This window comes from Neofelis nebulosa, chromosome 5, assembly GCF_028018385.1.
Source record: "Neofelis nebulosa isolate mNeoNeb1 chromosome 5, mNeoNeb1.pri, whole genome shotgun sequence".
In the NCBI taxonomy this organism is placed as follows: domain Eukaryota; kingdom Metazoa; phylum Chordata; class Mammalia; order Carnivora; family Felidae; genus Neofelis; species Neofelis nebulosa.
The window spans coordinates 1,727,689-1,755,533 of NC_080786.1; the positions used below are offsets into that span (position 1 = coordinate 1,727,689).

Sequence of the window (27,845 nt, forward strand, 5' to 3'; positions counted from 1 at the left end):
ATGCTTAAGAATATTCTATTTAGGGGAGCCTGGTGGTTCAGTCGGTTAAGCTGGACTTCAGCTCAGGTCATGATCTCACGGTTCGTGGGTTCGAGCCCCACGTCGGGCTCTGTGCTGACGGCTCGGAGCCTGGAGCCTGCTTCGAAGGGTTTCTATGTCTCCCTCTCTCTCTGCTCCTCACCCACTGTATTCTGTCTCTCTCTCAAAAATAAATATTTTTTAAAAATTTTTTAAAAAGAATATTTTATTTAGGGGGCACCTAGGTGGCTCGGTCAGTTAAGTATCCAACTGTTGATTTCAGCTCGAGTCATGATCTCACGGTACATGGGTCCGAGCCCTGCGTCGGGCTCTGCGCTGGCAGCTTGGAGCCTGCTTGGGAGTCTCTGTCTCTCTCCCTCTCTCTCTGCCCCTTCCCCACTTGCATGCATTCTCTCTCTCTCTCTGTCTCTCAAAATAAGTAAATAAACCTAGGGGCGCCTGGGTGGCTCAGTCGGTTAAGCGTCTGACTTCAGCTCAGGTCAGGGTCTCGCGGTTTGAGGGTTCGAGCCCCACGTCAGGCTCTTGGAACCTGGAGCCAGCTTCGGATTCTGTGTCTGTCTGTCTGTCTGTCTGTCTCTGTCTCTCTCTCTCTCTCTCTCTCTCTCTCTCCCCCTCCCCCTCTCTCTCCCCCTCCCCCTCTCTCTCCCCCTCCCCCTCTCTCTCTCTCCCCCTCTCTCTCTCCCTCTCTCTCTCTCCCCCTCTCTCTCTCCCTCTCTCTCTGCCCCTCCCCCTGCTCACTCCCTGTCTCTCAGAGGTGAATAAATGTTAAAAAAAAAATTTTTTTTAGTAAATAAATAAATCTAATTTTGAAAAAGAATATTTTAGCCTAAATTCCTTGATAAAATATTTGATAAATATTTTTAAAATAACATCTACATTGACAAAGGACTGTATATGTTAAAATTTGTAAATTTGTCAGATTTACATCTGAGATTCCAAATAAGTACCTCAGTACCCCCAAAAAGCCAGAGAAAGGGTTCCATCTGAAGTCTTCCACTTGGAGAGCAGCCTGTTCTCAGTCTCCACTTTCGTTAATAAATCGCATATGGCTTTCTGAAAATTGGCCTTTATGATGCTACAAACAAAAGAATGTTAGCTTCTCTTTAATAGGAAGTTTACATATTTTATTTTTTTCAACTTTTTTTTTTTTTTTTTTGGGGGGGACAGAGAGAGACAGAGCATGAACGGGGGAGGGGCAGAGAGAGAGGGAGACACAGAATCGGAAACAGGCTCCAGGCTCCGAGCCATCAGCCCAGAGCCTGACGCGGGGCTCGAACTCACGGACCGCGAGATCGTGACCTGGCTGAAGTCGGACGCTTAACCGACTGCGCCACCCAGGCGCCCCGGAAGTTTACATATTTTAAAGTATTAAAGTAGTTTAACAGAAAATGTGACCCATCTTTGTTAAATATGGCTCATTACTCTGTCTTCAGCTCTGAGATTAGTATGAGACAGGACGACCTGTATCATAGGGCATCTGTGGAGAAACAGGACAAATTAAATGTTGTCAATATAAAACACAAACTTGGTACTTAAGAGTTTCCTGTTGGGGTGCCTGGCTGGCTCAGTCATTGGAGCATACAATGCTTAATCCTTGGGGTCGGGAGTCCAAGGAGTTGTGAGTTCAAGCCCCGCTTTGGGTGAGATTACTTTTTTTAAAAAATGAATGTTTTTCTTTTACTTTGAAACAACCCTGTTGGAAACATATAGATGGTCTTTTAATTTAAAAAAAAAGTTTTTTTTGTAATGTTTTGTTTTTGTTTTTGTTTTTGTTTTTTTCTTTTTTTTTTTTTTTCAACTTTTTTTTTTTTTTTTTTTTTTGGGACAGAGAGAGAGCATGAACGGGGGAGGGTCAGAGAGAGAGGGAGACACAGAATCGGAAACAGGCTCCAGGCTCCGAGCCATCAGCCCAGAGCCTGACGCGGGGCTCGAACTCACGGACCGCGAGATCGTGACCTGGCTGAAGTCGGACGCTCAACCGACTGCGCCACCCAGGCGCCCCTGTTTTTGTTTTTTTTTAACGTTTATTTTTGAGAGAGAGACAGAGCATGAACAGGGGACAGGCAGAGAGAGAGGGAGACACAGAATCTGAAACAGGCTCCAGGCTCTGAGGGGTCAGCACAGAGCCCGACGCGGGGCTCGAACTCATGGACCGTGAGATCATGACCTGAGCCGAAGTCGGACGCTTAACCAACCGAGCCACCCAGGCACCCCTGTTTATTTTTGAAAGAGAGAGAGACAGAGTGCGAGCAGGGGAGGGTCAGAGGGAGAGGGAGACACAGAATCCGGTGCAGGCTCCAGGCTCCAAGCTGTCAGCACAGAGCCCGACGCGGGGCTCGAACCCACAAACCGCAAGATCATGACCTGAGCCGAAGTCGGAGGCTTAACCGACTGAGCCACCCAGGAGCCCCTAATTTTTTTAATTAGAAAAGTGACATAGGCTCATTTTAGTAAGTGAAACAGTACAGAAGTTTTATAAGGAAAAAGTTAATCGTTTACTTCGTATTAGGGAAACAAATGTTTTCATTTTGGAGTATACCCTCTTCTCTGTATATGTATGAGAAAATAAACAGCCCCCCCCCCACTCCTTTTATAAAAATAGAGATCATACTAGATATATTACTTAATAACTTATTTTCATTCACTTTCATAAATTGTGCCCATTCAGTACATTTGCTATAGGTGCCAAGCATATAATAGTTGCTCAGATATTTATTGAACGCAGATCAATATGTACATATATTCCTTAGTTGCAAGATACAGTGTAATTTACTAACCCATTTCCCATTCGATGCACTTACTAGTTGCTTTTTCTTTTTTGCTATTTTGGCAGCATTGCAGTAAACATCCTTATACACATTTATAACACTGGTGTTCTATTTTTGTAGGCTAAATTTTTTAAAGTGAGGTCGTTGGGTAAAGAATAGATACAATTTTATTTTAGTAGGTATTGCCAGAATGTTTTGAACAAAGGTGTCAGTAGCTCGTAATCTTCCTTACAATAAGAGCGTCTGTTTTCTTTCTCATACTGGATGCAGTGAAGTCTTTAAGTTTTGCTAGTCTGATGAAGAAAAATGAAGTGTCTTTATTGTAATTAGCATTTGCTTATCTCTAATAAGGGTGAGCACATTTTCATGTATTTATTTGGCTCAATTTAATATTGGGTTATTTGTGTTTGTCTCACTTTATTGTCATCCTTTGTGTATTGTACTCCTGTGTTCCAAGTAATTTTTTCCTACCGTATTGTGATTTTTGTTTTTAGTTACTCTTGCTTAGGTGTCTTCTGACTTCGGTGATAGTTTCCCTTCATTATGTGCTTTAAGATTACGTAACTATTCTTTCAGATTTTTTTGTACTATTATAGTATCTTTTGTATCTTTTTCATTGTTAATCCGTCTGATTTATAAAGATCTCTTAGAATTTTAGAGAACCTCAGAGTTTACTGTGAAATTATACATAATGGAGATGATGGGTAAACTTTTAGCTTCTCATTATGTGTCAGCACAGATGTGCACTGGTGGGTATGTTTTGATTATGTGATTTTATTAGGTATGTCGGGTGCTAACATGGAACACATTTGTCAATCCTGTATTAAAAAGTCATGCTAAAGGTTAGAAACAGGGAGAAAGAGCTATTTCTTTCACAAAGTACCTGTGACCGTATTGAAATACGAAGCTGGCACAGTAGTTGGTCCATTGGATTCTGCACTTTGGCTTATGGGTGAGTGCAGGTTGCAGATCTGGCTCTTTTAAAAATAATCTCCTTGGGAGATAGTGGTGATGTTTCCCGGTTTGACTGCACTTAATGCCACTGAATTGTATGCTTTAAAATGTTTGAAATAATTTTATGTTAATGTGTATTTTACACAATAAGAAGACTCCCTTAAAACTTTAAGATTTACTTACCTATTCATACATCATGTATGTCCATTATGTTTATAACTAAATCTATATATAATGTTCTTTTCCAGAAAGCTTTTTGTGGTTTGCATGTTTATAAAATACATTTAATGCTGGTAAAAGGTCTGAATGTAGTTATACAAATATACTGAAATGTTATTTTTTAAATTTTGTTTAAATAATGAAGTTTTGGTAACTTTTTTTTTCTTTTTTGCACTGACACTGTTTATGTCAATAATGAGAATTCTCTTTACTTTAGCTTAAGAAAATTCGATCATTGCTTGTTGCTGGAGCTGCACAATATGACTGCTTCTTCCAACATTTACGCTTGTTGGATGGAGCGCTTAAACTTTCAGCAAAGGATCTTAGATCCCAAGTGGTTAGAGAAGCTTGCATTACTGTAGCGTAAGTATGTTCTTTTTGGATTTGTGTTTTTTATGAGTAAATTTAGTACTCAGTGATTCAGTGCTCGTTAAGTAAAGCAGTAGCAGGATAACCCGAAAACAGCATGTATGTGATCCAAAAATAATTTTTATTATAAATAAGGATTCCGTTTGTGTGATTTATTTCTTTCTTTCTTTCTTTCTTTCTTTCTTTCTTTCTTTCTTTCTTTCTTTCTTTCTTTCTTTCTTTCTTTCTTTCCCTTTCTCTCTTTTTCTCTTCCTTCCTTCCTTCCTTCCTTCCTTCCTTCCTTTCCTTTCCTTTCCTTTCCTTTCCTTTCCTTTCCTTTCCCTTCCTTTCCCTTCCTTTCCTTTCTTTCTTTTTTAATCTTTCTTAACAAAAACGTTAAAATGTGCTTATATATCTAAAGTCCACCGGTTCATTTTTGATCACTGAGTGCGTAAGAAGAAAATGAATGGGTCTGAGAACTATTCAGTTTTCTCTTTACTGATTTGGATAGTAACTGATTTGGATTTGCTGACTTGGATTTCCAGTTCTGAAATTTTAACAATTATTCTGGAATTGTAGCGTGTGTCATTAACTTATCAATATCTAAGTTTATTCCGTATGTTAATATTCTCCCAAAATTCTAGTATGGTATGACAGTTACATTTCTTTTGCCTCTACTTCTGATATGAGTACTGTTGTTGTATAAACATTCCTTTGAAGATAGGGAACACAAAGATGTCTATTAATATTTCTAATCAGAATTCTGTCCTGGTCACAGCAGTGGAGGAAAAAGCCCAGGAAATAAAAACTGTGAGGATTGCTAGAAAAGGAACAAAACTGACATTATTAACAGATGATACAATTATCCATGCAGAAAACCACAAGAATGTGTAGGTAAATTATTATAATTAAGGGACGACAGCAAGATGCCAGATGCAAGTCAATGTACAAAATAACTGCGTGTCTCTTAAAGGCAATAATAAAAAGGAAAACAAAAATCTACAAAGTAGAACCTTGAAAAATATTTCGTGGCGAGAGCTCTGCTTCTAGCCGATGATGCAACAGAGCTGGTACAGGCTAGGTGTCCTGGAGGAACGTGAGCGAAACGTGTAGAACAGCTGCTCATAGATGGTGGACAGTGGACAGAGCAGGACTCTGATTCTGGAAAGAAACCAATCCGTTGAGCAGTATGATCAGCGCAGGGTGACCAAGAGACACTTTCTGGACCTTGGAGAAGGAAGAAGGAAACCAAGCAGAGCAAGACCGTTCCATTGAGTTGAAGAAGAAACAGAGACGGGAGTTGTGGAAGGCTGGAGTGGTCACCACTCGCGATGCAGAATCCGGGAGAGTAGGGAGAGAAACGGAAGAGAGCTCTAGAGACGGAGCTTCGCCAGCTGGGTCCCACGAGTCTCGCCTGATGCTGGTCTGCGCGTGTGACAGGGGCAGCTCCCCGAGGTTGGGAAAGAACTGTTGCTGGGAGCTAGAAGGCAGACAACAGTTCCCAGAGCTCACGTGGGCTGCAGAGATTCAAGTTCCGAGGAGTAGGATGCAGAAACCCAGTTGAACACCCAGGACCTTCGGTAGCGGTCCCAGAGAGGCCATTGTATGGGGATGGCACTAAAGTAGTTCCAAAACAAGGCTCCTTCCAATAGACTGATAAAGATCACACTGATTCCCAAGTGCCTCACCAGCCTTCCAGAACAAAACTCCCTTTTTAAGGGACGACCACACTATCTGTTTGCTTGCTTCTGGTTTGAGGTTCCTTTTTGCCCACAAGTCGAGACATTCGAAAACTGAAAGTATAACTGAACACTAGTAAATAAGCCTGAGTCAGAGTTCCTCTTTGAATCAAGAGCCTGAGGTTTGGAGCTAACTGTATCCCAACAGTGTATTCTAAATAAGATACACAGAAAAGAACCAACACTGCAAGCATTGTGAGAACTGTACGTGATTACAACATCCTTTCTAAGTGTCCTGACTAAATCACGCAATTAAAGGCTGAATTTCGTTGTTTAACTGCAGAATTGGAAAGAGAAGACAGACGTCCTTTGGGTCACCCAGCTAACTGGCGTGTAGTAGAGGTGTATCTTCAGTCAAAAATTCTGAAACCCTACCCCAAAGGTGGAGTATTGCTGACTAAAATAGTGGTAGTACCATTAATAGAAATAGGGGCTGCCTTGAGGAGTAGTGATTGCGTAAGATTTTGAACAGATGTTGAATTTAAGATCGATATCGGAGCGTCAGAATAATAATACTTGATGGATGAAGACTAATAAAGGTCAGGACAATCAGGGCTGAATGTTTTTACCTGTCAAGATAATGGTTAAATTCTGAGATCAGATGGCTTCTCTTTGCATTGTAAAGAGAGAGTAAAATGCCAGGTTGCAGCTTTGGACTGGACAGTTGAAAGGGGGGAAAAGAGGGAAATGAGTAATATTTGCACTTCCCTTTCTCTTTTGCTTTTCTGCTGTTCGAACTGTTTAAAATAAAAATTTTAAGTTAATTCAACGAGAATATTTTTCAAGTATCTGATTCTACCTATACTTACCATTAACTTAAAAACAAAACAACATTCTTTGGTCTTCCTTTGTAGACATCTTTCAACAGTTTTGGGAAACAAGTTTGATCATGGCGCTGAAGCCATTGTACCTACGCTTTTTAATCTCGTCCCCAATAGTGCAAAAGTCATGGCAACTTCTGGATGTGCGGCTATCAGGTTCATCATTCGGGTAGGTTCTTCTGTCTTCCTCCCTCCCTCCTCCCCTCCCTCTTTTTCAACATACTTAAGTAAGTCGTTGGCATTTTTATTTATTTACTTATTTACTCACTGATTTATGAAATAAAAGCAATACATGCTTATTACAGTTATATAGAACATTTAAATAATACAGAAGATTTTGAAGTAAATACGCTTGCATACAGAATGTGATATACACATGTGCATGTACTTAGGTGTATGTGTAATTACGTTACAGGTAGTAACGGGCAGATATCAAACAGTAAAACTGTTATAGGCAGTGGTATGATAGGCAAATTCTCAATATTTCTCATCTTCAATATCTTGAAGGTGCCCCCAAAAGAACAGTTAAAAAAAATAAATCTCCCCTCTTGAATTCTCTTCTACCATTAATCAGTCTAGCCATTCAGTATATACTTTTGCAAACATCTGTTCTATGCCTATACAAACAGTATTTAGTACAAAATATAAACCTAATGTTTATATTTTACCTATATATAAATAATACTTTCTCACTTGGTTTTTTCAGCTTCATGAACTTGGGCACCTTCTCTTGTCTGTATGTTTCATTCTTCTTAACGTCTAGATTGGTTCTCTGTTAAAAGGCATTGACATTAAGTCATCTTTATGGAGGCCTTTCTTTCCATCCTTTACCAACATTGTGTATTATCAGTCACTTACAGGTCTTATAATTTAATACATGGAATATTATTTCATATTCTGTACTTTGCATTTCTTAGATTATCAGAGACATTGGCTACTTTTTTTTCCTTTCAGAATTCTTCTATGGATTGCACAGTTTATACTCTTGGTACAGTTTCTCCTCACTGATTTCTAAGGTCTTTTTTATATATCATAAGTATATTGATTCTGTGTTACATATGTTTTACATATGTTGCAGGTACTGTTTTCTACAAAAACAGTTCTTCAAATGTTGTTTAAACTATTGTTTGTTATATAGAGAACCTTTAAATTTTTATGTATTGAGACAATGTTCCTTTTGTGGTTTTTGTTATAGTTAAAATGACTTCCCCTATTTCACAATTATAAAAATATCCAGTTGAACATTTTTATAATTTTGTTTGTTATGTTTAAATCTAACTGGATTTTGTTTCTGTGTGAAATACAGATATCTAACATGATTTTCCCCCCAAGTACAAAATGAGTCGACTCAGTGGCATGTATAATTCAGTCTTTTTTGCAACGGCAGCATTTTCATATAGTAAATTTCCATTAAGTGTATGGGTTTGTTTCCTGAGCTCCTATTCAGTTTCTTTGGTCAGTTTATTCTTTCCTATTAAAGGAATGAAATTTCTTTCTGATGTTGCTGCACCAGAAGGTTTTTTCAGCGGTAAAATCAAATGGCTATTTAAAAAGCTATGAATTTATCTTTGAAGATGGTCCGTTTTTTCTGTTTTAATATTTTTTTAAGGTTCTCTAAATCCAGAAAAATAACAGAAATTATTGAGGTCTTTGTTTTGTCTTGAGTCTAATGGGAGTACTTTAAATACGATGTTTGGTGCAGATTTCTTTGGATACTCTATGTTAGGTTAGGGGAACTTCCTTCTGTTCGTATTTTGCTAAATTTTGATCAGGAATAGATGTGAAATCTTACCAGCTTCTATGTAATATCTTTAGAAATGGTTCTCTTTTTAGTTATCCATTGGACATTCATTGAACTGGATTCTGCTTGGCCGTTGTTTGTTACGATACTGCTGGATTCGTTTGGCTAATACTTCAGATTTTGGCATTCATTTTAATATATGAGTCTTTTTAGAATTTCCTGTACTTTTCTTATTTTATATATTTTATTATTACATTATTCTATTGTTAGGGCTTGCTGACCTTGGAAGTTCTATAATAATTTTTCAAATGTTTTAGACCCTGGGCCCTTTTGCATTTCACTTTGAATTGTTGGTTATTTGTATTTTCTTAGAATATTCTTTTCATATAGAGTTTAAGAATCTTCAGCACGATGTGGTATACTGTCTTCTCTTAAGTTAAAAAAATAATGCCTCTGTAGCACTGTGGTTCTGTACCATTTTTTCTTGTTTTAATACTAATTTTCTTCTTTTTTTCTTTTTTAACTTGCCAGAGGCATTGTTTCTTTTATAAGCCTCAAATTTTAGTTTTGTTGGTTCCAGCGATGTTCTTCAGTTTTTTCTAACTTTTTAGTTCCTATAAGTTTCTTAATTCCTTTCTTTGACCTGCTTTGGCTCCTTTTCCCCCCTTAGATCTTTGTAGTATGTCCCTAGATAATTTGTTACAGTTTTTGTTTTGTAATATGATAAGGCTGTAGGTTTTCTTGGATTTGGGCATGAATCATTTAGATTTACCACATTCTCTTTATATTTCTTTATCACTTGTAATTTCCATTTCAACATCCTCTTTGAGTTACATGATGATACTTCGTTTTCAGATGGTTCTTTTGTTGCTCTTGTCCTTAGTTCATAATTTCATTACATTCTAACTAGGGAATTTGATCACACAGTTTCTTCTTCAGTGAATGCCTTAAATTTTATTTGTGTCTCAGTACATCATAAATTTATACAGGTGGTCTTTTAGTACTTGCAAACTACGGAATTTGCTTATAAAGTACTTTGTTCATGTCTAAATCCAACTTGATATTTTCTATTATTCCAATTCTTCATGGTCTCATTTTTTAAAAAGGTAATTTATCTAAAAAATTCTGATTCTGTTTTTTGTCAATTTCAGTTTCCTAACAGTTCTTACTTTATTTTATGTATGGTCAAAGTTTTTTACTATTACCATTTTGAAATAGCGTTTCTTCCTATAATTTCTGTTTTCTGTTCATTGTGCTTTTTCTTACCTGTTTCTTATTTTCTTGGAAGTTCCTTATTCTTTATCAGTGTCAGGAATAGAACCTGTTTTGCTTCCCCCACCTTTTAAAAGACTACCTTTTGTCTAATTCATGTCATTTTCCCCTCAAACGTTAAATTGAATAAAAACAGTTTCATGTCCAGCAGTTGGAAATTGCAGTTTTTTTACTTCTTTCTCTCCTGGCCATTGGCTCTTACCACCCACTTTTTAGTTGGTTCTGAGTAATTTCTGTTTGGTTTAGTGTGTTCTCAATTTTCATGTATGTTTACTTTTGCATATTTTAAAATGACTTTTCTTTACCCTAACAGAGCTAAAAAGTTGGACTTCAGGTTCATATTCCCTTTTTCTCAGAATTATTTACCTTTCATTCACAATTATTTTCACTTTTTATTGTGTCTCTAAGAACTGAGATCCCACTTGTTTCTTTCCTAGAAAAGCAAAACTAAAAACTTGCGGAAGCTTTCCAGGTGTTAGGAGTTTTCCTCCAGCAGAGACTTCGAACTTCTCTAGTGCTTCCCTTCCACAGCGTGCAAGAGTTTCCGATGAAGATGAATTTTCCTTAAGTTGTATTAATTTTTGTGGATCGTTTATTTATTGCTTCTGTTTTCTTTGCTAGGTTTTTGGGTTTTGGTTTTTTTTTTCTTCCTGTTACTCTTGTTATACAGTTTTGGAACCTTCAGTATCATTTATCATTTCTTGGATAATTTTTTTGTTTTTTGCCTTACAGGTGTATGTTCTCAGGAAAAATTCCTTTAAATTCTACTTATGTGACAATACCCATGCTGCCATTCTGAGGCCTTATACATCATACATTGTTTTCCAACTTCTTATTTTTCATAAGCTTGTTTAATGTTACTGATACACTACCCTGTCATCTCACTGAAAATACAAATCAGGTGGTTTTGTTGTTTTACGTTATTTCCTATTTTCTATATTTTGTCTGTCTCCCAGAAGACTCCTTCCTTAGATTGCTGTCTTTGACTTCTAATTCTTTTTTTAATTCTAAAGAAGGTTTTTATTTTTCGGTTGTCAGCTTGCATTCATAAACTAAAACCTGAATTGTCCGACTTGGTGTTTGGTTGAACGCTTCGTCTGTAATTGTAACGTTCACTTTTTATTTTCCTTGGGTACAGCTCTCCCTGAATGTGACATAGCAATAGTTAGGCCAGTGTATCTCTCCATACGTGCCACTGTGTTGAATCGTGTTCATCAGCAGTAGGGTTTGGGGAGGTTATGAAGGGAAGAAGAGGGTGGTAGGTAAGACCTACGCAGTGTGTTGCGGCTGGAGAGTCTCCTTGGGCTCGGGGTCCGTGGCAGTGTTTGGGAATAGGCTCTTCTGGGCGCTGTAGGGAGCACACCCACAGGGCCCTTCTGTGCGGAGTGTAAGTTCAGTAGCCCACAGGTCAGCACTCTCTTGTGCGCTTCTCATTGGAGCAACTTCAGGTCTGTAGGTAGCCTCCCTCTGAAGCAGCTGAACAAAGTTGGCTCTCTTATTTTGGTTGAGTTCACTCTAGCTCACAGATGTGCCACACACACTCCTCTCTGGCGAAAGACTGGTTTTTCCAATACCGGAAGCACTTCTGCAGAGAGCTGCGTTCCCCAGGGTCTCGCCCCTTGCCATTATGGCCCACATGCAACAACTGGTTGATGTGGAAGTTGACGTTGGGGCCGTTCGGAACCAATTCGAGCTGCTCTGAAGGGCCATTTGAACTCCAGAGCTCCCTAATGGCTTTTAGCGAAGAGATCCTAAGGCCCAATCACAGATGCATTTCTTCCTTGGCCCACCCCTGCCTCCTTTGCCCTCCTTCCACAGGTGTTGATCCCAAGGGCACTTGGTAGAATCCTACATGCTAGACTTCATCTCAGAGCTGGTTTCCTAGGTAATCTGGCCTGTACCATTAGCTCAGAAGAAAAAATAGGGTATGTGAAGCATCAAATATGTCTGCTTAGCTTACTATTTTATCCTTCTGTCTGTTGTGTACTTTTTAGTGTTCACTTCACTAGAGGAATATAAAATTACAAATAGAAATCAAAACATTATATCTGTTGAACTTTACCTGAATTCTAGACAGCTGTGGTTTAGCCACAGTGAAACTTCCATTAAAATCACCATTTCTGAGTGCATTCCCAGCAGGGGGGGTTGCAGGCTCACTCTGGTTACTCGCCTTGATGGCCTGCTAATTATTCTCTTCCACCGGCCGGCCGTAGCTGTGGCACTTCAGAGAGTTTGGCAGATGCAAGCCCAGTCCTGCTAGGGCTCCCGCCCCCAAACACACTGCCCCGACAGTTCTTTGCAGTTACACAATTAACTTCTCTTAGGTAGTATCACAGCCACACCTGTCCTTCTGAAACTATATCGTCATTACTGTTATTTAAGTGGGGGAAACTGTTTGACAGGTTTGATTTCTTTCCAGATCTCATTTTATGGTCTTTTTGTTCTGTTCTAATATATCTAAATACTTGGTTGTAAGGCAAATAGAAGAGATTATGTGAAGCGGACTGTATTTCTCAACCTTTTCTAAAACGTCTTTTTCAGCATACTCATGTACCCAGACTTATACCTTTAATCACAAGCAATTGCACATCAAAATCAGTTCCTGTAAGGAGGTAAGTTTTGAGAAAAAACTAATTTAGTATAGTTTTACATTATGTTAAATTCTTAATTCTGGTGCAAAACTTGGTTGGCACAAATTTCTTGCCTTCTGGAAACCTTAGTAAACTTTTTCATCTCGTGTCCTACAAGGAAAAAGAAATGACCATTACAACCACCCGTGTTTTCCAGATTTCTCCTTTTAAGCTTTGGTTTCTTTGGGCCACTCGCTGCCTCACTTTCAGAGAGAATGGAGTCTGGAACCAGGCCTTTGCTAGAGTCCCACAACTGCCACTTGACTATTCTACTTGGGCAATTTACACTGCTCTGCACGTCAGCGTGTGTACATGTTAGTTCCGCTGATGATGTCGCCCCCATGCCATCGTGAGGATTAAATGAGGCAGATCCACATGAGTAGAATTCATTCTAGTGTTTGGGACAGAATAAACAGCCACACCAGGTCAGCCTGTCAGTCTTTCTCTGTCTTGTGATTTCTGCTGGTTTTAATACCATCGGGATCACCATCAGTACTAAAGACAACGAAAACAAGATTTGTACGTTTGATGTTTAAGAAAATTTGTGAAGAGTCAGGGGTGCCTGGCTGGCTTAGTCAGAAGGGCTCGTGACTCTTGGTCTCGGGCGTGAGTTTGAGCCCCATGTTGAGTATAGAGATTACTTACTTACTTACTTAACTTACATAAATAAAGACATAAATACATAAATATATAGATACTACAGAAAAAATTGAAGAATCATACTATGTGATTTCGCTTACATGTGGAGCCTAAGAATAAAACAAATGAACAAACGTTCATAAATACAGAAAACTAATTAATGGTTGCCAGAGGGGAGGGAGATGGGCAAAATAGATTGAAAGGGATTAAGAGGTACCAACTTGAACTTTAAATAAGTCACAGGGATGTCAAGTACAACGTAGAGAACATAATCATGATATCGTTTACCTTTGTATGGTGACCGGTCATAACTATCGTGAGCATTTTGTGATGTCACATCACTAGCTTGTACGCCTGAAACTAATATAATATTGTATGTCAACTACAATTAAAAATAAGCTTTAGAAATGACTTTAAAGACATTTTTAAGTACCATATTGTAGATGCTAGTATGATGCATGTACCCATCTTTTTTGAATTCATATTCTTTTCCTGATCTCAGTTTCTTAACCGCTTTAAAATTTTGTTGGTTTGATTTACTTTATTCAAAAACCATCTCAAACGATTTTTGCAAGACAGCAGATATAAGAAAATCAAACTACATTTTTATATTTGCAGTGAAGGATGTTTAGTTCAAAACAATTTAAGCTATAGTCCTATCTGATCATGTTTGATATTACCTCTGTTCCTGTATGCTTATAAAATCTGTTCTTACTCCTTTGGTCATTATTGCTTGAGTAGCAAAACAAAGAAAATTGTAAAGAATCTCTTTTTTTTACTTGATAAATCTATGTATTTAAGTACTTTGCTAGGAAGAAGCTGAAAGGGGTATTACTGCCTTTAAGTGGTTCAGAGTTTTGGTGACAAGTGTTCTGTCACCTGTCTCTTATGTCCAGGGTCAGCAAGTGACAGGTCGCTGGTCAAATCTGGCCAACAGTCTAGTCTGGTGCAGTCTGCAAGCAAAGACTATTTCTTTCATTTTTGAAGGGTGGTTATAAAGGGAGAAAGAAGAAAAGTACGAGTTAGAGACTGTTTGTGGTTCACAAGGCCTAAAATCTCTGTGCCTGGCCCTTTACCGAAGAGGTTTGCCAGTCTCTGTCTTAACACGGAGGAAAGTGGTAACTAGAGAAATAGGAATGTAACAGAGAAGAGGGAGTCAGGAAACGCGTCATAAAATTGCCTTGAGGGGTGTCTGGGTGGCTCAGTCGTTTAGGTTAACTGTCAAACTTTGGCTCAGGTTATGATCTCACGGTCTGTGAGTTCGAGCCCCACTTCAGGCTCTGTGCTGGCACCTCAGAGCCTGGAGCCTACTTCAGGTTCTGTGTCTCCCTCCCTCCTTCTCCGTTCCCCAACTCCTGCTTGCACTGTGTGTTTCTCTCTCTCTCTCTCAAAAATAAACATTAATAAAGGTTTTTAATTTAAAAAACAAATGCCTTGAAAATGGGAAGCAATTCAGTGACTGTAGGGGAATTGAGTGGGTGTTACCTAGGCAGAGATGTAAAGCTTCTGAGTGGTGCAGAGCCATCAGACAGGCCATTGAGGCCAGAACACGTGATAAACGGAAGGTTACAGTAGGAAAAGAGGCTGATGTGAGTGGGGGAGGGAGGCCAGGAGTAGGTTAAAGTCAGTGTAGAGGGCTGTGAACGTCTACGAAGAGAAATTTTGACATTGCTTCATACTCGGACAGTTTTTGGTGAGGAGGTAATGTCATCCATCTTTTTATTTCAGCTATGACCAGTGATTAAAAAGGAACAGTGAGAGGGGCGCCTGGGGGGCTCAGTCAGTTAAGCATACAGCTCTTGGTTTTGGCTCAGGTCATGATCTCACGGTTCGTGAGTTCAAGCCCCACGTCGGGCTCCATGCTGTCCGTGCAGAGCCTGCTTGGGATTTCTCTCTCTCTCTCCCTCTCTCTTTGGCCCACCCCCTTTGTACTCTCCCTCTTTCTCAAAATAAATAAATATACTTTTAAAAAAAGGGACAGTGAGAAATACTGGTTTAATTAAGTAGGAATTATTGTTCTTGTAGCTCATGTAAGAGGGGCAGGGTCTGAAGTAAGCTGTATTGGTGATCACTGATTACAGATTTTATTCAGTAAATAAATCCAAGGGATTTAAGGGTATAGAAATGAGAACTTGATCGTCGGATATAGATCAGATGCTTCACACTGGGAGTTCTGCAGTCAGAATGCCAGGGTTTAGGTCCTATCACTTTGGGCAAGTTAACTTAACATTTTCTAAACTATACAGTGTGGGCTAAAAGAATGGATTTGAGAGGGTGAGAATTAATTTGTCCTTCCGTATGTAGTGTTTGAGCTGACAGTCTCTGCCAGTGTAGACATGTCCGCGAGCTGGTTGAAGCTTTGACTTCGCGGCTGAATGAAAGAACCGCTGCTGGAGGTAAAGGACTAGATGTGAGCAGCACAGCTGATAGTCAGAGCTAAGGGCACAGATGATTCAGATGATGGTTCCCACGTAAAGGCTACGAAACAGGTGGGTTACAAAGAGCACCAACCAGGTCAACACTTCTTTACGGGAAGGTGGAGGAAAAGTGTTAATAAAAGAAGAAAAATAGGGGAGAACTGTGTCATCAGATGCCAAGAAAGAGAAGCTCAAGAGTGAGACAGTTGAAGGAGTCGAGAACTAGAGGGTATAGGAGGAAATATACAGACACTTGACTAAAAATTACGTGTATGCATGTTTAGGAAAACAGATGTGGAAATGGAAGATCCGTTCCATCTTTCTTGGTCACCTTTGTATGTCTTCAACTTCTAGTGCATAGTAGGTGCTCCATAAGTATTTTTTAAAATGAAATAGTATTAAGTTTTATAATTGACACACATTTTAAGTTAAAATCACGGGGAACCCTGAAGGTTTTTTTGAACTGTGTAGCATAGGAGTAGTTGGAGCCTTAAAGTAGTTAAGTATTTGAGAAGTTACAGTAACTAAAAACATGGGGTACCCGGGTGGCTCGGTTGATGAAGTGTGTGACTGTTGATTTCAGCTCAGGTCATGCTTTCATGGATCGTGGGATTTAACCCTGCGTAGGGCTCTGCCCTGACAGCATAGAGCCTGCTTGAGATTCTCCATTTCCTTCTCTGCCCTTTCCCTGCTTGCGCTTTTTCTCTCTCTCTCAAAATAAATAAATAAACCTAAAAAAAAAAAAAAAAAAAGATAACCTAAAAATATCTCATACTTTAAATTTAAAAAAAAAAATTTTTTTTTTTTTTAATGTTTATTTATTCTTGAGAGAGAGACAGAGCGTGGGTGGAGGAGGGTCAGAGAGAGAGGGAGACACAGCATCTGAAGCAGGCTCCAGGCTCTGAGCTGTCAGCACAGAGCCCGATGCGGGGCTCAAACTCACAAACTGTGAGATCATGACCGGAGCTGAAGTCGGACGCTCAACTGACTGAGCCACCCAGGTGCCCCCCTTGTACTTTAATTCAGAGAACAAAGTACAGTAGAAGAAAGTGCTAATTAACAATTAGCTTTAAATAAACATAACTTAACGTAGTGTTATAACATTTAGTTATAATTAACTTATTTTTCAGGCGCTCATTTGAATTTTTAGATTTATTGTTACAAGAGTGGCAGACTCATTCATTGGAAAGGTATGTATTAACTCTTCCTTTCCTGCTTCCCTCTCCTTCCCATTATCACCAGTTCTTTAGAAGTTGATGGTATTGGTTTTGCATGATTTCTCCTTTTGCTTAAAAGCTATTTATACTGGTTTTCCTTTAAAGCTGTAATGTCATCTGATTCCTCTTACTTGGTGCACCTATGATTTTCTTCTTTACTTATGGGGTGAATGAGGATCTCTTAAGTAGGATGGATGAAATAAGATACTGCAGGTTAAATTGGACAGAAATTTTAAAATGTATCTCCAGACAAGTGACCTAGGTTTCCTGAGGTATAATTAATCAAGTAATGAATGATTTAAGATGGAAGGAAGGCACTTCTTTTCAGAGGAAAAAGATTTTAAGAAGAGAGAGATTCATTGGAAAGTTTCTCCATACCAGCTGTCCAGTATCATTGGTTAGGTATATGCTGGGCAGTATCTCTTGCAGCTCTGAGATGAACAAGAGAAAAATGTAGGCAGCCAGCTAGCTAGTTGGCTGTTTGCATGGTATAATTTCAAGTTTGAAGTTTGGCGTATACCTGCATTTACATGGAAATTGTGAGAACCTATTCACAGCCTTTTTTTTTTTTTTTTTTTTTTTTTTAAATAAGTTTGTTTCGTGTAGGCATGATATAATTCTAAGTTTCCTTTAAGTTCTTTGTGGCAACTACAATTTAGCTTGGTCCAGATCATAACTGATCATACTATTAGCAGATTATTTTCTACATTGGTGGGTTAGTGAGAACCACACCAAAGGGGTTTTTTTATTCGTTGAGAATTTAAAATTTAAGCACTGTACATTTATACGTTATTTGGACTCTATAAAAATAATTATATTCAAGTTTTTAATATTTGACTTGTCAGGAGGAAACCATCCATGAATGAAATATGTGGGGTTACGATTAGATTATCAGAAACTCTTACAATCTTAGATTATTACGCACTAATTAATCTTTTTACCTCCCCTGCCCCTTTGTGATTAATTTGTAACATATAGGCAGTATGATTTGTGGTGAAATATAGTTTTACTCATGAATCTAAAGGTGTTTGGGGCACCTGGTTGGCTGAATCGGTGGAACATGCGACTCTTGATCGCAGGGTTGTGAGTTCGAGCCCTTTGTTGAGTGTAGGGATTGCTTAAAAATAACAAAATCTTAAAAAAAGTAATATGTTTTGTTTTAATAGACATGCAGCTGTCTTGGTTGAAACTATTAAAAAGGGGATTCATGATGCTGATGCTGAAGCCAGAGTGGAGGCAAGAAAGTAGGTGTATAATGTATTTTTGTCACATCTTAAACATACTTGGATCTTTTCTTTGAAAAGAATTACACCAGAAGAATGAAAATATCAGCAGTGTCTCAAGTATTCTACTACATCAGCCCTTTAGTAAAATTGAGATAGATTTTTCTCCATTAAATCTGTATTAGATGTATGGCTCGCCTGGCAGACTCAGTTGGTAGAGTCTACGACTCTTCATCTTAGGGTTGTGAGTTTGAGCCCCATGTTGGGAGTGGAGATTTTTTTTTTGTATCTGTACTGGATGTCTAACGGTGGACTTCACATTGTCATTTGTATCATCGTCAGTATTCCTATTCCATCATAACACCTTCACTTTCATTATGAATAAAAATAACTGTCACTTATTGAGAATGTGCTAAGTACCTGATACTGTGGAGCAGTTGGTATACATTACTGTCTAATCTTGGAAATGACCTGCAAACATGCTATCTCTGTAGACTGGCAGCAGAAGTTTGGATATTCAGGGGTTTTTTCGCGGCCATGCAAACAGTAAGGATCACGACCAGGTTTTGGACTGAGATCTTTTCTCAAAAGCCTGCCATCTTTCCACCAAAACTTGTTAGATTTAGAAAGTATTCACTTGATAGGCGGTGGATATATTAATATGGTCTCATCTTCATTCGTCGTGAATGCGCACATTTTATGTAAAGCCATTACTTTATATTCTTTTGTTGTTACTTGTTCTTTTGTTTTACAGGACATACATGGGTCTTAGAAACCACTTTCCTGGTGAAGCTGAAACGTTGTATAATTCACTTGAGCCATCTTATCAGAAGAGTCTTCAGACTTACTTAAAGAGTTCTGGCAGTGTAGCATCTCTTCCACAATCAGACAGGTCCTCATCTAGCTCACAGGAAAGTCTCAAGTAAGGTCATATAAATGATAATTACTGATTTCTTACTCTCTCTCCAACTCCCGATAGTTCCGTAACTTAGATGGTTGGGTGTCTGCTTGCTTCCCCTTCAAGCCTTAAAAGAATGATTACTGGAAGGTGTGGTTGACCTTTGAACAGTATGGGGGTTAGGGGCATCAACACCCCGTGAAGTCGAACATCCGCATACAACTTGACCCGCCCAAAACTTAACTGCAAATAGCCTGCTGTTGACCGGAAGCCTTACCGAGAACATAAACAGTTGATGGGCACATTTTGTATGCTGTATGTATGTTATATACTGTATTCTTACAATAAAGTAAGGTAGAGGAAAAAATATTGGGAAAATCATAAGGAAAAAACACATTTACAGTACTGTACTGTATTAAAAAAATCCTCATGTAGGCGGACCCACTCAGTTCAGATCTGTGTTGTTCGAGGTCAGCTGTACTTACTCGTCTCTTGGTCTGTTGTTGCAAGGGTTGGATTACATGCTAGTGTAACTTCTTTTCAGGCAAAGAGTGTAGTGATTCAGATTTTGTGTCTGTGCTTTCATGCCTTTGATAAAGATTGGGAAGCACTAATTTATATATATATATATATATATATATATATATATATATATATATATATATATATATATATATATTTTTAGTACCCCCAAAATAGTTGGTACAGTAGACCGCCCATTTCTAGGGCATTACAATGGAGGAATTGTAATGGGGATTCTGAAGTCATCTTCAGAACCCTTACACCGCACCGTGTGACTAGTAAACACACTGCTTTCCTTCCTTGCCTTTGCACAACTGAAGACTTGAGCCAATTCCTCAGTGGCAAAGTGGATCAGGGGCAGATTCACTAGTATCTGACTCACCTCTGTGTAATCGCATTCTCATTCTATCGGCTTCCTCAAACCCTTCCTGCCTTGGCAGCCTTAACCCTAACTTTCTATCTCTCTAGCCCTGTGAGATTGCTAGAATTTCTGATGCCATGTCTACTCCCTAGGGTGGCCCCAAGTAGCTGCAGGTCTCCCCAGGGAAGAACAGCTCACAGAATGTGAGCTCACCTCTGTGTAATCCTGTGGGACCGCACAAAGGTTGCTGGTTGCTTGGCAGGGCCCTGATGCAGGAGTGGGACGAGGGAGAGGCAAGTGAGGCACCCAGGGCACAGGATCCAGGAAGGCGCTCCCAGTGTTTTGTGAGTGCTGTACTTACGTCCAGAGAAAAAGCAGATACGATCCATTTCAGTGTAATTATCGTAGGAATAATTACCTTTCCTACCATGAACCTGTCTGGGGTCTTTGCTCCTCTTCCCGCACCTTTAAAACTTGTAGATAAACTTCCCTGATCCCCTAGACGTACCTAGACATATTATTTACCTATGGGCTGCAGAATAGCATTATAATGAAAGATAATCAAGATACTAAGGCAGGGGCACCTGGTGGCTCAGTCGGTTGAGCACCGACTTCTGCTCAGGTCAGTATCTTGCGGTCCGTGAGTTCGAGCCCCGCATCGGGCTCTGTGCTGACAGCTCGGAGCCTGGAGCCCACTTCGGATTCTGTGTCTCCCCCTCTCTCTCTCTGTCTCTCTGCCTCTCTGCCTCTCTCTCTCTCTCTCTCAGAAATAAACATTTAAAAAACATTTTTGTAAGGATAACTAGGGCAGATGGATTCTTTGAAATGATCTGAGCTGTTTTGCTTTCTAATCGTTGGTGTTATCCTCAGCAGTAGCCCTCAGCCTCGTTCCTCTTGTCCCAGGCAGTTACGCTCAGCATGGCCGTAGGCAGCGTGATACCTACGCGGTAGCTGCCTGAAGTGCCGTTGGCCGCGCCCATTACGGCTTAGGTGAAGAGGCTTTGGTCACGCTGAACTCCCTGCGTGCTGGTGATGACACTACCCCTGTCTCCTTCTAAGGAAGACATCTTGGGATACAGGGGTTGGAGTGTGCTTTATTGAGTCTTGCGTGGTGAGCACTGTGATGGGTGCCGAGGACCCGAGTGAACAACAGCAGGCCGGTTGCTTGTCTTTGTAGAGCTTGTGGTCTCTTCGCTGCTAGTTATCTCATTTCTGCTCCACAGCTGAGGGACCACACTGTTCCGAAGTGATTTGTAAAAGGAAAATTAAAATGAAATTAAGACAACTCTTCAGAAAACTCAGTATTTCATTGTTCTGAGAAGAGTGATAAATTACATCTTCTTACTAAAAGCATTTCTTTTTACCTTGCAGTCGCCCTTTTTCTTCCAAATGGTCTACAGCAAACCCATCGACTGTGGCTGGAAGAGGTAAACTGTCTTTTTCTAAGCAAGAGTCCAAGCATGTTGTACTGAATAACAAAGTAAAGCTACGTTAGAAGTCATGTTACTATTTAAAATTGTTTTCGGGGCGCCTGGTGGGCTCAGTCGGTTGAGCGGCCAACTCTCGACTTCGACTCGGGTCACGATCTCAAGGTCCGGGGATTGAGCTCCGGATCGGGCTCTGTGCCGATGGTGAGGAGCCTGCTTGGGACTCTCTCCCTGCCCCTCCCCGCCTCGTGTGTGCGAATGCTGTCTCTCAAAATACATAAACGTTTAAAAAAATAATAAAATGATTTTCTCACTACGGGCCACATCAGAACAGTTTAAAAGCTACTGCTTTTAACTGTGTAGTGAGAACATTTTATGCAGGAAGCTAATACCACATATGTACGTTGTACCTACATTTGTATACCATATACGTATACTACACACAGTATGTACAACGTGGTGTATGTAATTATATGCATATGATATACATATACTGTACAGAATAGAGTATAAGCCAGGTTCCCTGAAGCACCACTTACCTTTACTTGCGATGCACTCTTTTTGTTTCACTTCCTTAAAACGTTGGTCATGACCCACTCTGTTGATCTCATGGCCTATTCATGGATCATAAGTCACAGTGTATAAAAGTCTTCATTTTTAAAACTGAAAACTGCAGGCCAGAAATCGAATGGCTCAATCTGCTTTGCCTAAGAGGGGTAGAATTTGCATTATTTTCTGAATAACCATATACTAGACTGGTAGCTCTCCTTGCATGTCTCTGATAGTAAGGAAAACACTGCTGTCTTGCGTGTATCTTGTACAGTGCTTCCTGTGCTTTATTTTCATGAATCAGTCATAGACACCCTCTCGTCATCTGCAGAGCAGTTGTGTGAATGTCACCAATATAGAGGTTTTTCCCATTTTACGCAAGAGGAAAGTGAGGCCGAAAAACACTGGGAAGACTGTCCAAGAAGATTTAGGGGTAACAGGATTGAAACGGAAGGACCCCGACCTGAAAATACTGCGAAGTGCTTTCCGGTGTCCATTTGTGCACCACTCCCTCTTGGACCCTTGGTCGTCACGGACTAGCTCGTCTTGTTTTCAAGGCAATGTAACTTCCTTACTGTTCGTGGCGATTCAAATCGTATACGCCGCCTCTGCTCTGTTTCCCGTAGTGTCGGCAGGCAGCAGCAAAGCCAGTTGCCTTCCCGGGAGCCTGCAGCGTTCACGAAGCGACATCGACGTGAATGCTGCTGCTGGTGCCAAGGCTCACCATGCTGCCGGGCAGTCTGCGCGAAGCGGGCGGTTGGGTGCAGGGGCCCTGAATCCGGGTTCCTACGCGTCACTAGGTAAGGCCGCTCTCCGTGGGGTAGCGTCCGTTGTTTTCTCCCTGGTCTCAGCAAAGTCAGGCGACCGCGATATCTTAATCGCCTCTTGTCCGTTCTCCCCAGTTAAGGATAGTCTGCATCTTTTTTTTTTTTTTTTTTTTTTTAATTTTTTTTTCAATGTTTTTTATTTATTTTTGGGACAGAGAGAGACAGAGCATGAACGGGGGAGGGGCAGAGAGAGAGGGAGACACAGAATCGGAAACAGGCTCCAGGCTCCGAGCCATCAGCCCGGAGCCCGACGCGGGGCTCGAACTCACGGACCGCGAGATCGTGACCTGGCTGAAGTCGGACGCTTAACCGACTGCGCCACCCAGGCGCCCCTAGTCTGCATCTTTTAATAGAATTCCATACTTAGGACATAGTTGGAAGGTACTCAAGCTGCCTTGTTTCGACTTTTCCCTTGTCATCCTCCCGAACATCCGCATCAGAGGAACAGTTCTTGACTCCATAATTTGCCTATAGAATTTGCACCCTTCTGTGCTCCTGCCACACCCAACCACTGCCTACTTGAGGAAGTTGGAAAGGGCTTTGGCCTTGTAGCCAGCTTCTGTTCCCTTACCACGAGAAAGCCTTTTGGGGATCTGGGGAAAGTGCAAAGCTTAATTATAATCAGAGCTGAACCATGTATTCCCAGAGCTATTTGGAGTTTGTTTTTTATGCTTATCGACTTCATGTTTTTTAGTTTATTTATTTAATAATCTTTACACGCAGCGTGGGACTCAAACTCATGACCACAAGACTGAAAGCTGTGTGCTCTTCCAACGGAGCCAGCCAGGTGCCTCTGTGTGTTAATCAACTTTAAAAGTTTGAGGCTGGTGATTCATATTGCTTATCTCTATTTTTGTGCTTCATTTTTTTTTTTTTTCCTCTTAGGTAGTACTGGTAGAACCCTAGGCAGGCAGATCATTGGAACGCAGTAGGAAATGCAGAGATAGTAGGATGAATTGTAGTACGTGATAAAGTGTGGCACAGCAACAGTCAGTGAGGAAAGGATACATTACTCGGTAAATAGGGTTTATAAAAATATAAAAATTTATTCCAGGGGCACCTGGGTGGCTCAGTCGGTTAAGTGTCCGACTTTGGCTCAGGTCATGATTTCATGGTTCGTGGGTTCGAGCCCCGCGTTGAGCTCTGTGCTGACAGCTCAGAACCTGCAGCCTGCTTCCGATTCTGTCTCTAGCTCTCTCTGCCCCTCCCCCACTTGTGCTCTATCTCTAAAATGAATAAACATTAAAAAAAATTTTTTTTTAATCCAGAGGACTAAAAAGTTGGAAAGCAACTTGATGAAATCAAAGTACTTGAGTATTCATCTCTTCTCAGATTGGGGAAGGAATTTCTAAACGTAAAAGCCAAAAGCCAGGAGGGAAAAGTCCCTCTGATTTCAGTCTTAAGTGTAAAAATATAAAACTGAGTGGCTGAAAACTTAAAGGGGATAATTATACCAAGAAATAAAAAAGAATATTCATCATGTTTTTAATAATAGACATTATTAGAGTCAACCTTGATATGTAAACAAAGGACGTATGATTAAATTATGATATGTACTTAAAATACTAGGCAGCCATTAACGAGTAGTATTTTCAACAAAGATCAAATGAATGGTACCTAACAATGTGATAATTTCATCATTTTATATAAAAGTATACATAGATAAATATATATGGACTGAGATGTTAAATATATATGTTAAATATATATGAGATGTTAAATACATATGGACAGAGATGTTAAAAAAGATGTCAAAAGTGGGTTGTTTAATGCTTTTAATTTTCGTAAAACGTTTGTGTTACAAAGTGAAAGGACAGAAATGTTCCCTTGTTAGGAATGCAGTGTGACTTGAGTATATGAAAACGAATCAACTAAGTACGCTCTATTAATAGAGTAATAGGACAAAACCACAAAAACCACAGTTGTTTCAGTAGATGCAGAAAAGGCGTTTGACAGAACCCAACACCTTTTTGTGAGAATACTAATCAACAAACTAGGAATGGAAGGGAAATTTGTGAACCTAGTGAAGAACATCTATGAAAAACCCAGGGCTAACATCATCCTTAATGTGACAGATGGGATACTTTCTCAAGACCAGCAGCAAGAAGAGAATATTCCACCCTTGCCCTTCCCAACAACATTACCGTGGAGGTTCTAGCCAGGTCGTTAAGGCAAAAAAAAGACATCAAATGTGTCCAGATTGGAAGAAAAGTAAAACTGTCTGTGTTTGCAGAAAACATGATCTTATGTAGAGAAAATCCTAAGGAATCCACAAAAAAACTATTAGAGCTTAAAAATGAGTTCAGCAAGGTTGCAGAATACAAGGTCAATGTACAAAAATCAGTTGTATTTCTGAATGCTAGCAACGAACAGTTTGAAACAATATCGATTATAACAACATTAAAAAGCATAAAATACTTAGCAATTAATATAACAAAAGAAGTGTAAGACTTCTCTAGGAAAAACCACTCCCGTGTTTCTTCTTTACTTTCACACTAATAATGCTGCTGACACCAGACGTGTGGGTTTTCCACACCAAACAGTTCTCCTGCACCAGCTGGGTGTCCTACATTTCAGTTCCGTTCTGACACTAACTACAGTAAGCACAAACCTCACAGGTTAAGGGCTCAGTCCCATAAGATCGCCCCTGTCTGCCCCCACCCTGACACTTGAGGCATCACGTGCAAACCCAGCTTGTCACCCAAGCTTCTGACCAAACCAGCCATAAATCAGAGGCTCCCATAACCTCTTCAGGTTCAATTAATTTGCTAGCCTGCCTCACAGACTCGAGGAAGCAGTCTATTTACTAGATTACTGGTTTATTACAAAGGACTTGTAAAGGATGTGAATGGGCAGTCAGATGAAGAACCACATGGGGCAAGGTCCAGAAGGGACCTTGGCACAAGAGCTTCTGTCCCCATGGAGTCACAGCATGCCACCCACCTGGTACATTCACCAACCCAGAAGTCTCTGAACCTTGTACTTTGGGGATTTTTAGGGAGGCTTCATCCTATAGGCATGATGAGTCATTAACTCAGTCTTCAGCTTTTCTCCCCTTCCCAGAAGATGAAGAGTAGGGCTAAAAACTCTCAAGCTTCTAATCATCGCTTCATCTTTCTGGCAACTAGCCTCCATTCTGAAGCTCTCCAGGAGCCACCAGGAATCACCTCAGTAGAACAAAAGACACTCCTGTCACCCAGAAAATTATAGGGGTCTTAAGTCAAGGTATCTGTCAGGCACCAGGGTCAAAGACCAAATATTAGAACAAAAGATATCCTTAGTGCTCTTACAATTTAGGAAATTTTAAGGGTCTTAGGTGCTCTGTCTCAGGAACCAGGGGACAGAGAACCAAGGGCAAAATTTATACATATATATATATATATATATATATATATATATATATATATATACACACACACACACACACACACACATATATTTATATGTGTATATATATATTTATATGTGTATATATTTATTTATTTTCACACTTGTTCACTGAAAACTATAACCTATAGTAAAAGAAATTAAATAAGATCTAAACTGATGGAAATACACCCAGGTTCTCTAAAGACTTATTATTAATATAGCAAATTCACCTACAGACTCCATGTAATCCCTGTCAAAAGTCCAGGTGCCTTTTTATAGAAATAAGCAGATCCTAAAATCCATATGAAAATGCAAGGGATCAAAACTAGATGAAACAATTTTGAGAACAATCTTGAGAAAGTCGGTGGACTCAACACTTCCCAATTTCAAAACTTAAAGGCTAAAGTAATTAAGTCTCTGTAGTACTGGCATAAGGATAGACATAGAGACCAGTGTAATGGAGTTGAGGGACCAAAAATAAACCAGTATATTTATGATCAGTTGATTTTTTCACAAGGGTGCCAAGACCATTCAGTGGGGAAAGAATTCTTTTCAACCAGTGGTGCTGAAACAACTGGGTAGCCACTTGCCAAGGAATGAATTTGGATCCTTCCCTCACACCATATCCAGAAAGTTAACTCAAAATGGATCAAAGACCCAAATTTAAGAGCTAAAACTATAAAACTCTTGGAAGAAAACATACGTGTAAATTTTTGTAACCTTGGATTTAATAATGTTTTCTCACATCCTCCACCAAACACACAAACCATCTAAGAAAGGAGAGATAAACTGGGCTTCATCAAAATTTAAAACTTTTGTGCTTCAAAGGGCACCATCAAGAAAGTGAAAGGACAGAACAGAGAATGAGAGAAAACATTTGCAAATTACGTATCTGATATTAGGGACTTAGATCCCAATTGCATGAAGAACTCTTAGAGCTCAGTAACAAAAAGACAATTACATTTAAAAGTGGGCAAAAGATTTGAATAGACATTTCTCTAAAGACAACATATTAATTGCCAGAAAGTGCATGAGAAGATGCCCACCATCATTAGTCATTAGGAAAGCACAGATCAGAAGCATAATAAGCTATCCCTTCATATCCACGAGGGTGGATGTTACCAAAAAGATGGACAGTAACAAATGCTGGTAAGAACGCTGCTATGGCAACAGTTTGGGAGTTTCGCACGAAGTGAAATGGTTACCATGTGACCTAACTGTTCCACTCCTTGCTGCATATCTAAGATAATATGAAATATACGTTCTCATAAAAATGTATACATGAGTGTTCATAGTAGCCGTGGAAACCACCCAGATGTCCATCAGCTGGTGAATCGTTAAACAGACGTGTCCATACAGTGGAACGGAATATTAGGCAGCCATATAAGGGAGTACGTTACATAGAGGCACTAATGCAAGCTTTGGGATGGGTGCACCTTGAGAGCATTATGAAGTCAGACACAGACATTTACTGTTTGATTCCATTTACATGAAATGTCTAGAAGAGCTGAACCCACGGAAATAGAAAATAAGTTAGTAGTTGCCAGGGGCTGAGAGTCATGGGTATAGGGAGTGATTCCTAATGGATGCAGGATTTCCTTTAGGGGTGAGGAAAACTTTATGGAATTTGTGATGAGGGTGGTTAATATACTAAAAATACTGAATTGTATGCTATAAAAAGGTGAATTTTATGGTACAGGAATTATAGCTTACCTTTTTTTAAGTGGGGAGAACACCGGAAAACAAATATAAAACCTATTTATCTGGAGTTTTCAAAATAAAAATGTGAGATTTAGTGTCTATTATTTTTATTAGCAGGAAAAACATACAATATTTGAAACGTTTTAATGTGAACCAGGAAGGCA

The 27,845-nt window shown here is 39.7% G+C and overlaps 1 protein-coding gene across 50 annotated transcripts in view; it reads left to right on the forward strand.

Annotated features, from left to right (window-relative positions):
* The window catches only part of CLASP2 (cytoplasmic linker associated protein 2), a 183,918-nt gene that overhangs the window by 77,991 nt on the left and 78,082 nt on the right, over positions 1-27,845 (forward strand). For all 50 annotated transcript variants that reach the window (XM_058729221.1, XM_058729225.1, XM_058729223.1 and 47 more), the window contains 8 exons: positions 4,198-4,343; positions 6,922-7,057; positions 12,443-12,513; positions 16,718-16,777; positions 17,971-18,048; positions 18,782-18,949; positions 21,180-21,235; positions 22,411-22,584. In XM_058729221.1, the coding sequence (XP_058585204.1) occupies positions 4,198-4,343; positions 6,922-7,057; positions 12,443-12,513; positions 16,718-16,777; positions 17,971-18,048; positions 18,782-18,949; positions 21,180-21,235; positions 22,411-22,584 (889 nt within the window). The remainder of the gene's footprint in view (positions 1-4,197; positions 4,344-6,921; positions 7,058-12,442; positions 12,514-16,717; positions 16,778-17,970; positions 18,049-18,781; positions 18,950-21,179; positions 21,236-22,410; positions 22,585-27,845) is intronic.